General features: G+C 39.3%; 1 protein-coding gene across 2 annotated transcripts; it reads left to right on the top strand.

Moving 5' to 3' along the window:
• Nucleotides 1-1,836: 1,836 nt before the first annotated feature.
• On the top strand, nucleotides 1,837-5,904 carry LOC137879676 (zinc finger protein 554-like). Of its 2 annotated transcripts, none has more exons than XM_068720581.1 (2): nucleotides 1,837-2,060; nucleotides 3,301-5,904. In XM_068720581.1, exons 1-2 carry the CDS (start codon nucleotides 1,847-1,849, stop codon nucleotides 4,224-4,226), a joined length of 1,140 nt encoding a protein of 379 aa, XP_068576682.1. In that variant the 5' UTR covers nucleotides 1,837-1,846; the 3' UTR covers nucleotides 4,227-5,904. The 2 variants fall into 2 exon arrangements, with proteins under 2 accessions (XP_068576682.1, XP_068576683.1); XM_068720582.1 differs by lacking the exon at nucleotides 1,837-2,060 and adding an exon at nucleotides 2,184-2,558.
• Nucleotides 5,905-12,394: the final 6,490 nt, after the last annotated feature.

Genomic DNA, 12,394 nt, shown 5'->3' with positions numbered 1-12,394 from the left:
GACTGCAAAACCAGTTCTCCCTGTATTAGGATCTTTAGATCCATCTGTGTATGCTAGAGTAAATGTTTGATATGTTGTCTGTAAATCATGATATCAATGTCTTTAAATGCTTGGGTTTTGTCCAAAAAATAATTATCAACTGACACTGATGGAAATAGCCACGGTGGTGTAGTTGATAACGGTACTGTAGGAGTGAATGTTACCTGATTCAATGACATATTTCTTGCTAATTTTCCACTGCTCCATGCAAAACATTCCTGTTTGGCACTTTCTCTTTCCCAACATGGCAGAAGCACTTTTGTGGTCGGATGATCATCTCCAGAATGTCCTTGAAGATTGGCCCAGTAGTTCATAGTTAAGAGCTTGCGTCTCAAATGCAGCGGCATTTCCCCCACCTCCACCTGAAGAGCAGCCACAGGACTTGTCTTAGGATATTAAGTTCATCCGAGAGACTTATACTGACTGAAGTATGGAGGATATTTTGGTCATGATTAAAATAAAAAGTTCAATGCATTAGTGTTCTACTACTCTATTATAAATAATCAGTTCATAATCAAACTAAAAAGCAACGGGTAAAATAAAATTGAAAATATTAAAGGTTTATTTGAAAATGGGAAGTGACATTGGAAATTAATGATATAATCTAAAATGAAAAACAAGACGCTGGCATTTTATCTATTTAGTAAAATCTAATTATTTAAAATAAATAAATCTTTATTTTTTATTAACTTAACATTTAATCAATTGCGAAGAAGCCAGTCCTCCAGGTCACGCCATCTTATTCATTAAATAATTAATTGCTGATAATAAATCATATGACTGAATGTGAAAAGTATTGTAAGACTTGTTATTTAATGATGTAAAATACCAAAAAAAACATAGCTTTAGCAAATGCAAGATATTTTACACTTTCAAGTATATTTTTATTACCATGTTTTATTTCACTACTCATTATATTTAAGTATCGGCTACATAACTTAGATATTCATATCACGATATTTACATATTAATCTTTGTATATTTAGGGTATTAGCTGTTTCCATTGCTTTATTTGTTGTTAAATTTCATATAGCATATTTGGTACTTGTTTTTTTAATTTTGATGATGCACCTGATTGGAGATGTAACTGTAATGACATATAATCCGAACACTGTATACAAACACAATAAGTATAGACTATGTATCATGTAGCTATGCCACTGGGTTGTTTTTTTCTTTTGTTTTGTATTATTTTCGATTATTTTCGACATTTTCCCACAAAGATGCAGAATGCTTTGTTTGGGCTTCATGCAATAATGTCAAAGCTGCTTGTAGAAATGAGAAGTATTCAGCTTGATGACAAACGGTGTCCCCTTTACTCTGTAAATCCATACATTTTACTGATGCTTTTGTAATTATGTAACTGATAAACTATTTTGACAATGTACATAATAATAACATACCAAAACTGCATGTTATACTTTAGATGTGTGGTGACTGGTTTTATTTAAAGGTGTAAGATTGTTTTTGATGCTTTGAGAAAACGGATTGAGGGGTTTGACAGGAAATAGTCAGGAGACAGCTTTTACATTTTATATATGCTGAGCTCAGCTGAGCGTTACTGATTACCTCATTTGAAGATCCATAGAGTTTTCAAAATTTGGACATAGATTAATGTCAAATAAACTGGCGCTTTCACAACATTCAGGCATGTTGTTCTGTCACCTGAGACCCGATTATAAATACTACAGAAAAAGTGGTGTCACAGGAGATTTATGGAGAACGATGTGAAAGGAGGAGGCGAAGAAGAAGACGACTTAACTCCGGGTCACGTGACAGGGTCGAGCATCTTTTTGGTCCATTTTGGATGGTAGCAAGAGCGCTGTGCAACCCAAGAAAAATGACCAAACTTCAGTTTTTAAACGTATTTTTGACTGAGCGTCTCATGCTTGCTGCGCAGGAGATCTACAAATCTGTCGAGGACACGATTTTGGAGTACCAGGAGGAGATAGCGATCAGGGAGCGGGAGAACGACCATTTGAGACGCAGGCTGCGAGACGCTGGAATTGAAATATGGCCAGGTTAGCTCCGCTGAAAGCTAACGGTGCAGTGGCGCCTCTTTATGTCCTATCTGCCAACTCTTTTGGGGCTGGCGTTAGGTAGTGTAATGAGTATGACCGCGTGCAGAAATAATGCAACAACACAACAAATAGTATCAGAGTGATGTTCCGTCACTTCCAAACAAGTTAACTTTAGCCGTTAGCGAGCTAGTTGACTTTAGCTGCTGTTGTTGTGGAGCGGCTAGCGCTTTAGCAACCTTTGTTCGTTAGCCAACCAGCTAGTTTAGCCGACTAGCCTACACCCGGGGTTAGCATATAGCTAACTGTTGTATCTGTACACTAGTGAACGTTTTGACATACTCGGTGTACTAATTCACGATTGATTTGACAGGGCAGGACAGATACACGTGAACACTAACTAAACGGATTCACACTACACTCTTGTCGTGTCTTAGTGTTGGTTTACTTCAATTTTAAAACTCCCTACCCTCACAGAGTAGACCCATGGCTGAAACTGCTGTAAGTATTGCTAAAGGTGCCAAATATTTATTATGAGTATGATAAGTATTGCCCTCTTAACTTCAATCCATTTGTAGAGATTGTGTACGTACAGTAGACAAGTCTTTTTATTCGTTAGCAGTGTTAAATATCCCAGTTACATCCACTGTGAATGAATGGCATAATGCTCACTTAAAGAATCAAGGGAGTGAATACTTTATGTAGGCATCACATACTGTATTATTGCCTATTATACATACTCATGCTTTCCCCGGACTGTTTTGTATCATATTTAAATACGTTAAATAAGAGAGTCTATTGCTTGGGCCATTATTTTGCTTCGTGAACTAAATGTGTCAGTTTGTTGGATACAGTACATATGTTGACCTGCTCAGTTAGTGTATCACCACACAGTTACACTTTTCTACATGGATGTTTCTAAGAATTGTATGACAATGTGGCGAGTTCAGCTCTTTGTGTGTTTGATGGAAAAAGTCTGGTAAAGGGGTGTTTTACCGAAGAACACCACATTACTATTTCCATGTGCTCCGGTTGGCTCTGCCACAGCTTCACGGTCTCTTCTGTAAATGGGCAGCACTATAGATAATTCCCAGAAGCAGTAGCTGGTTCACCTTTCTCTGAAAGTATCAACAAACACACCAAGTGCCATGTAGTTCAACTAACGTTACAATGTGCACTGTTATGTTTACAGCAATGAAGTTAATATTTTTATCTGATCTTCTTCCTCTTGTTATGTTCGCAGATCGTCCGTCCATGGCACTGTTGGACGAGGAGGAGGGTGAGCACCCACGGCGTGAGTGGAGTCCCAGCATGGGGCATGAAGAGCGCATCCCCATTCAGATTAAGGATAAAAGAGATCTCCGGGCCAACCAAGGAGATGATCAGCTCCGCGGCCACGGCTCTTGCAGCACACCAGAGAACTTGTTCACTCCCCCGCGTGTTGTTAACGAGTATCCTCAGGACGGCCCCCACACATCCAACCTCCCTCAGCCTCAGAGTCAAGGCGTGGAGAACAGGGAGAGGGATCCTGCATCTCGAGGCTCCTCGAGGCATGTGAAGGTAGAGAGTGGAGGAGGCCACAGAGGCTCGACTTCTTCCAACAGCGGCGCCCAGCCACTCGCACCAGTCAACCCAAACTGCTCAAATGAGAACAACATTGACATTATCGGGGTAGAGAATGGAGGACAGATGGTTGGTGTTAAGGGAAATGGAAGTGGAGCCAACAGAGGACAGGCCTCTCAAATGCGCAACCAGGGAGCCAATGCCGTGGACTGCCCTCATCAAAAATCTCCCGTTCAAGGCCACATGTCTTCCTTTTGCTGCAAGGTTTGTGGTGAGGCGTTTAGTCACGTTGGCCACCTGCATGTGCATGTACAAGTGCACACTCGAGAAAAACCTTATCGCTGTGGAGTATGCGGGAAATGCTGCAGCTCGTCTGGAAGACTCCAGGAGCACCAGCGTAGCCACACGGGAGAAAAACCATTTCGCTGTCAGATTTGTGGAAAGGGCTTCACACAGATGGCTCACTTGAAGGTTCACATGAGGATCCATACTGGGGAGAAGCCATACAGCTGCCCTGTGTGTGGCAAATGCTTCAGCCGTTCTGACAAAATCAAAAGGCATCTCCAGACCCATAGCCGCGAGGGAACATATTTCTCAGGGCAATGATGATGCTGTTGTTAAACAACCCAGTTTGTGAATCATATTGATGAGGGAAATTTCCCACAAAAAGCTAAAATCGCTGCCAATAAAACAAGGCTTTTTTCTTCCTAATGTCCAAGAACTAGGGATTCTGCAACTTTTGGAGAAAGTTTCTTATCTAACCTAACACTGCTCCATGCCATAGTCCCTCAATAGAATTTGTATTAGCCAGTTTAGTATGTCATTTACTTAATTTTGTACTTGTCACTGAGTATTACATCTCTAAGACACAATTTGAGTTTTTAGCTAGCTTTTCTGAATTATCTAGTCTTTCCATAGTCATATACTTAGCATGACGAAGTCTTCCACACATGCCTTGAAACTGAGATGCATTGAGAAATGCAACAATGTTCAACACGGTCACGGCTTATTATCAACCAGTCGCTTGGTATCCATAAGTTTACACTTGAGTTTGAAATCTGCATACTTGACATCTGTCTTGTAATCGTTATTTTACGACCTAAGATTAAGAGTCAGTGCATGAAGTGATCTACATTTTCTCAATTAACTAGAGAATTGATGGTCTGACAAATGAAGCCTGTGTGTCATCTGCCAGTAACACTGCCAGTAGTCTTTTTTTTTTTCTCCAATTTATTTTATGAAGCAATTAAACATTGACACAAAATGCCACTGAAATGCGCCTATAAACTGTAAGCTTGACTGACTTACCAGGAGAAGTCTAATCTAACACGTGTCTCCATTTTAGTCTTTATTTTAACTTTTTCTTCTGGGTGCTGTTACATTGTTGCAGAGCTGAACACTGCCATCTCACATCGTCAGTGCTTCATGTTGTCCATTTGAAATATGGATGAATCTATTGTGAGACTGCTCCACTATTGTGTGAAGTAATGTGATATTCTGTAAAATACCACTAGTCTCGATCTACCATTAATTTTTGGAATTTTGTGGTGTTTTCTTTTTAATGACATGCACTACGGCATCTGTCTGAAACGGTGCATATTCTCACTCTATAATAGGGCCCTACAGTATTAGCTGAACCTATCTGTGGTTCTTCAGGGGTTTCAGTCTGCACAGATTTCTGTTCACCTGTGGTTCCATCACAATTGTCATTCACATGTGAGGTTATTTTGGAGTGGCCTCGGTTGTGGTTGATTTTCAAGGTGATGGTTTGTTTATTGTGGAATCAGGTAGTCTGCCCATCTTGGACTGACTCCATGAACAGTAGACCCTACAGTCACCTTTCCTCCTCTCAGGACTAATGCTGCATTCATGACATGAGGGCATACCAGAAATACTAACGTCTGACTTGAAACGGCTCTTATAAAAGGTCAGAAACTCAGGGTTTGTGGCTTTTCCCATGGAATTTGTCCCTGCTTGTTGGAGACATTAACATGACATCAATTCAAAAAATATTAAAAACAATTTGTATCTGAACCTCCTGCAAGACGATGAACTAAAATATGACAACTTCAGAGTGTGTCAGAGGTCCGTTGATGCACACTATTGAACCCTCCGTGCGTGATGAATGCAGCATGAGACGACTACAGCACGTCCTCACAGCTGACCAGCAGCCCTTCACTTACAGTCTTCTGGGACACCTTTGCTCCCCCTGCGCACACACACTAATGTACAGTGTTGTATCATTGCGTATTAAATGTTATTTTTTAATAAAGTAGTAATTGAGTATCCTTTGTAAATGTCTTGTATTATATATATATATATATATGCAAAGAGCTAGCTTTAAGAATCTAACATGAAGTGTTTTATAGAGGCTAACCTCCAGCCTTTGCATGAGCAGGTCTTAGCATTCAGATGTTACGCTGGTTAGTCGTTTAAGGGAAAGCTCAGGTGTTGCTTATAACGGTAACGATGCATCTTCATGTACCCCAGTGAGTCGTGACAGGGAGTTGGCATGCATGAGAAGTTTGAACTCCTACATTGAATGTAGACACAGAACTTTTAATAATCATCACCTGATACATATTTTAAGGAAATGTGCCATTTTCATAGATGGCATCTTGATGTCACAGTGTGAAAAGCACAAGTGTAAAAAAAAACCCGACAACATAAAATGACTCCTGTTATTGTGCATGCTGGCTTACTGTCACGGCTTACTGGCGAACTTGAATAGAACAGAGCCATCGTTAATGTTATTAGAAACAGATGTGCCTTTACTACTATGACAAGTCAAAATGCCCTTTGGAGATTACATCTTTTTCTCAATTACAGTATCGCAATTTCAACTCTAAATCCTGCTGCTGTGCATACAAAATATGAATATTAAAATCGTCACACCCATCATGTGATGTAAGCACTTTGACAAACTATATGTAGAAAAAAAAAAAGATTGTTTCATAGTAAAGCATCTGTATTCTATAATTGTAGTAACAGCTATACAACACCTGGTGGGGTACTTTCCATTTCAATGTGTTTAATGCAAGAACTTGACAGTAGTTTTAAAATTGCCACCTGCAAGGGCACATTTTATAGATGTTTATTGTATATTATCCGAGTGATTGATTAAATGCAATAAGTTGCTTTCCAACTATCTACCTAAAATTAAAAGCAATTAAAGAAAATGTTATTAAAGTAACCACTGGAAACTGGAATTTACCTTAACCATCATAAGATCATAAAGCCTTGTATGTTGTCACAGCCTGGCTCTAAACATGTGACACAAACAGTAGTATATTAACCAAAAAATAAATTGATATAAGTTAAATAAATGAATGGGAGGAATCTGTAAAGTCAGTAGTGTAGGGATTGGATGCATGAAAATGTGCTATATGGGTGTTGAGCTGTAAAAACTAAGACAACCAAAAGCCACAACAAGGGTATGACATGAGAGGAGATCTGCCAACAAATGACTTCTGCTGCTCAAGCTTTCATGGATGGGACGCACCGGGTCCAGGTGTGTCAATGACACTGATAACCCCCCATTCAGGGCTCCTCCAATTCAACAATCTCTCTACTCTGTTATTGTTTGATTACATCACCCAATCACAGGCAATCAAATCAAAACCCTGTGGTGTAATCAGCCATCAACACCAAGTTATGACACATGTAAAAGGATTCATGTAAGGATCCTTGACATTCACTCAGTGATGGCTCCAAACCTCTAAATATGTAATGACTTTGCTAACTACCAAATGTACATTAGGCTCAACGCAAAACATGCAGCATCTCATCTCTTAAAACACTTATTGTCGCCATAGAAGTTTGCATACTTACCTCAGCATTTCATTAATAATATCTACCCCTCGCTGATTTGAGTCCGTCATGACGAAAAATGTAATTATATTTCACAGTGAGCTTCACCTGGAGGCTTTCCAGAGGTTAATTAAAAACCGTCAGGTAATTGATATTCATACAATTTGTGATTCAGTTTCAAATTATGGAAAAAATATTCTACTCCCTTACTCGAGTGGTATCTAGCCAAGCAAATAGTTTTGACCTTATTTGCCCCAAGTTTTTACATCTCTGAGATTTCTGCTTCTATCTAAAACAAAAAACCAACTATTTGAATGGAAGTTTGATTGGGATTTTGTAGTACAAAATTAAATAAAAAAAATAAATTTAACAGCAACCTCTCTTTCTAAAGTCTCCATGTTTCTGGATAGTCCACAGACTTTTCACACACTATTCATCTGGACTATTTCTTTGGCTGAAAGTAGCTCAACTTTAAAATGATCACAGCGAACCTGTTTGTCATTTCCACATCACCCTTAGGTCGTAGTTGCACAGCACCGCAACAATACCAACAGAAATACAATGAATTGAATTGCCATGCAGCTAATGAGCTGATATTTCATTGTCTAGCTGATATCTATGGATTTACCTTTGCGAATGCATTCATAGTCTTTTCAGCGGACCTACATCAGACATTTTTATCCAAAATAATATAAGAACTTAAAGGGGACATTTTGAGCAACCGCCATCTCCTTTATACTTAAAATGAGCAGAGAGCATCAATACTTCATGAGCTACAGAGGTTTCAATGTCTGACAGCTGGTTATTGATTGAGTGAGCGGTGAGATGAGAGTGTTCTCCAGGGATCTCATTCAAATGTTGATGGATCTCCAGTTTAAGCATTCGGTGAAGATGTCAGTTTATAGCCCACACTGGCATGAATATTAAGTTTCATGAATATGGTTTGGCTGCATGTAGGTTAGAAGCAGTGGGCAGAGGGCACTGGAGATGGATATCAGTCATTTGCTCTCATATATTTTCTAAACGAGTGTCTACATTACATTTGTAAATAGATCTCTGACCATCAATTAATATATTTCAGCCTTAGTAACAGCAATTCAGCTTTAACAAATGAATCTAAGGTACAAGACAGAATCTGTATGTATGGACATTACACAACACATACTGTACCTGATGTGATGTTGCACATGAGTGTGGTTCTCTGTCCCCTGTTTTCTGAACAAGTATTGACTTTTCTTTCACTCCAGGGGAGCAGCATTCATCTGTTCAGAGTAGCCTGCAGGGAGTCTGTACAGCTTTTTTCTCTTGCCCTGCAGGCAGAGAGTTTATTTGAGCCCAGAATGTGCTGTTATTCACTGGAGAATACTGTGTATGTAAAAACCTCATAGTTGACCAACTTTATGATAAACTTTATGGCCAATCTGCATCCTGTGGCAAATTCAATAAATTACATAAAATGGGAACATAGTTTTGCATAAAGCAAGAATTAGTCATCTACTCTATTTCTTGCAAATATCTTTCTAAGATATCTAATCCTTTAAATAGATGACTGAGAGGAAGCTATGTGTACCAAAGTTTATGGGATTTCATCACAAACACATAAATCATCATTTAAAAGTTTGAGATTTTGGGGAATATGCGTATTCACTTTCTGTGTCGTCACTGTGAGTTTGCCACGCAACCATTTGAGATTCCCAGAAGTCACTGCCTCCTGCCAAGAAATAGTGTGGCAGATAAACCCTTGTTAAAACTACAGCTTTTTGTCTTCATGTACAGATTAAACAAATGAGAGATACAACGTGATAATCAGTGAACTGTGGAGGAGATGGTCGATGAATTGTGTTACATCTGGACAGAGTCAGGCTATTTGTTTCCTCCCCGTTTGCAGTCTTTCTTCTGAGTTAAAGATAGATAGATCAAAACTCATTATATGTATACATGAGGTTTAACAAATATGATTAATGTGTTTCCTTCCTCATAAAATGTTGAACTATTCCTTTAAACTGGCAAAAACTGAACTTCCAGGAAGAAAAACAGTTCAGAGTTGGCACAAAGTTGGCAGAAAACACCTCTTCCTCAGTATGACAACCAAGCATATCACGAGGCTGTAGCCAATCAATCCATAATAAATCTCAAGAAACCACATCATAATATCTTGCGATACTGATTATTTGTCCCATAATCATGAGCCAAATAAAGAACAGTCAGTTATTCAATCCGATGGTGTTCTCGAATCTCTTATTGCGTGATGCTCGCTGATCAGAGTTTAGTTTACCACAATGATAGCAGATGTGTCATGACAATATGTCTGCTGGTAAATATTTATTCAGATGGAGCCAGCAGAGCAGTTTTTATTAGGCGGCTTTGGAATTATGTTTTGTAAATACCAACAAAATGGCATTCTCACATTAAACTGATGCTCACTTGCTCATAATAATGTAATGTATTAAAGTCACTACTTTGTTAGTTATGTTCATTTATGTCAGGGGAATGTTTATTGCAAGATCCCTCTCATAAATGTCAGATAACAGGCTGCTGCTTATGAATTTGACAGTTGGCTGATTCTGAGTTTTTGCAGCTTGACTGGAGCTATCAGTTCTCTGCTGTCAGTTATTGGGCAGACGATTCAGGTCAGCCTGAAAATCTGTTTGACTGAATAGGTGGAACAGGCATAAATCACAAAAGTTCCTCAATATTGCAAGATATTTTACATCATAACAATTCATCATTGTCCAATCGTGAAGCAACTGTGTCCGAAAACTCCTTGATAGAATGATCATGTTAGGGCTCCTCTTTAGACATTACACGTTGACAAAATCCTTGATAGAAAACCATCGTTTTACAGATTACAGTTCTGCTTTTCAACTCTGCTTTTAGGTTCAGGTTGTCTGTGCTTATGATGAGTCATTACCTAGTGAAAACGATTCAATCGATCCAATTGTGGTGGCAAACATGATATCTCTGGGGATTTTTTCATTTTCCTGCTATCTCTGCGCTCTCTCTCTCTCTCTCTCTCTCTCTCTCTCTCTCTCTCTCTCTCTCTCTCTCTCTCTCTCTCTCTCTCACACACACACACACACACATAAACGTCAGCTGAAAAATTAATGATATGTCAATATTTTTCTCACACCTCACATATCCTGCAGCTTCTGTCTGACCCCTCTATGACACATCAATTTGTTTTCTTCACAGAGAGGAGACGGCAGGATTACGCCTGTATCTGTGTTTTATCTCAAGATACAACACAGCCTCTGGAGGACTGTGGAAATTAAAGTATATATTGTATGCTGGCAGGAATTTAAGTGATTTGAGGGCAAGATGTGACCTAACTCTAACTCGAAAAAATGTCGCTGCATGAATAATGCTTTCTCCGTAATTATACAGAGGCGATAGTAAGTCAGTAATGTCTTGTCAGTGTAGTCAGTAACTAATGTGATGCACTGAAGCAAGTTGCTCCAATGTAAAGGGCCAGTGAAAACTGTTGCTGCAGCATTAAAGCTTTTTACATACCTCTGAGTGATAATTTAACAGAATGATGAAGATATAGCCTACTATATATGTTGTGAAATAATTTCATGTATGTTGGATGTTAGATTCAGATTTATCTTTCAAATCTCCCTTAGCTTTCCTGAAAACAAATTGCACAGATGAAAACGTATTACGTTGTCCTCCTTTTTATTTTGACCTCTTAAGTCACTGAGGAAAAGCTCTATGGCATGCTATAAAGAGTTGTGGCTTTACACTAATACGATTTGCCACATGGACTAATTACTATACATAATCTCTTGGAAAACCCATAATAAGCACCACAGAAAATGAATTTGTCCATAATAGGATTACAGATCTCAGGCGCAAATACCATCAACCACATAGTGCCCACTTCCATTTTGTTTTTTCCTCTTACTGCCAGCTTTTGGAAAGAGCTGGAGGGAAATGCTTGGATATAAAATGCTATTCAAAATTGAGTTGTTCAAAGGCTCACTGGGGATCACAGATAAAGAAACAAAAGATAGGAAATTCAGAATGTGTGAAAAAACCAAGTCTAACATTTACGAGTGATTTGGAGAATTATTGTTGTGCAGGAGAGGCTACACAGGACTCTGGCTTCACATCTGTTCATCCCACGTTGGAGTTACTCTGAATTCAAGAACAATGTTGACACCAAATTAAGTTCACCCCATCAGGGATTTAAGAGTGGAATGCAGCCTCAAGCATCTATGCAAGCCAAAATCATTCTTGTGTTTGATCAAATTCATTGTTCATGTGCAAAGTCAAATATCTGTTTTTTCACTCAGATACACTGATGCTTTGCTGAGTCTGGGCCTTATCCTGTCATCCTCCTACATCTGCTCTTCCCCTTCTTTTTCTATTTAACCTCATCACTACCTCTTTACAAAATAACATCCTTTTTTTTATCCTCTCTCCACCTCTCCACCTCTCCACCTCTCCACAACCTCTGTATTTCCCCCTTCTCCTCCCTCCCCAGCCATCACTTTCCTCCTGTCTCTTGCAGCCTAGCTTTCTCTTGGCCCTGCTGTCATATTTCCCAGCAGTCTTTTAATGTTGATGTGCCTAGGTGCACATGCACTACCGTAACTCTCCGGGATTACATGAGCAGCCGTATTTCTGATCCACCTATCCAGGCAAACAGGTAAATCTGTGTATTTTTTCACCTTCTGGCAGTGATCGCCTGTAAGTGGCGAAATAATTCACCCAGCTTCAGAGTTTCATGATGCTGTGAGGGGCAGCAAATCAACAGGGATTGACAATAATAATTATGTCCCATGTTGTTGGCCCGCCTTAGAACCACTGTTTGACAAAACAGATCTAACACACCAGCGGCTTGCAAAACAAAATTCAATATGGTATGCTTTCATTGGGGCAACAAGCTCACTTTGGGGCGACTAGCTCACTAGGCTAAGAGGATTGTCTGGGAACCGAAGGGTCGATCAGTTCGATCCTTG

The sequence above is a fragment of the Cebidichthys violaceus genome, unplaced genomic scaffold (assembly GCF_023349555.1).
Source record: "Cebidichthys violaceus isolate CVI_PGR_0920_01 unplaced genomic scaffold, fCebVio1.0.p SCAF_25, whole genome shotgun sequence".
NCBI lineage: Eukaryota > Metazoa > Chordata > Actinopteri > Perciformes > Stichaeidae > Cebidichthys > Cebidichthys violaceus.
Note: the sequence above shows the minus strand (reverse complement) of the source record. Positions and strands in the feature narration are given on the sequence as shown.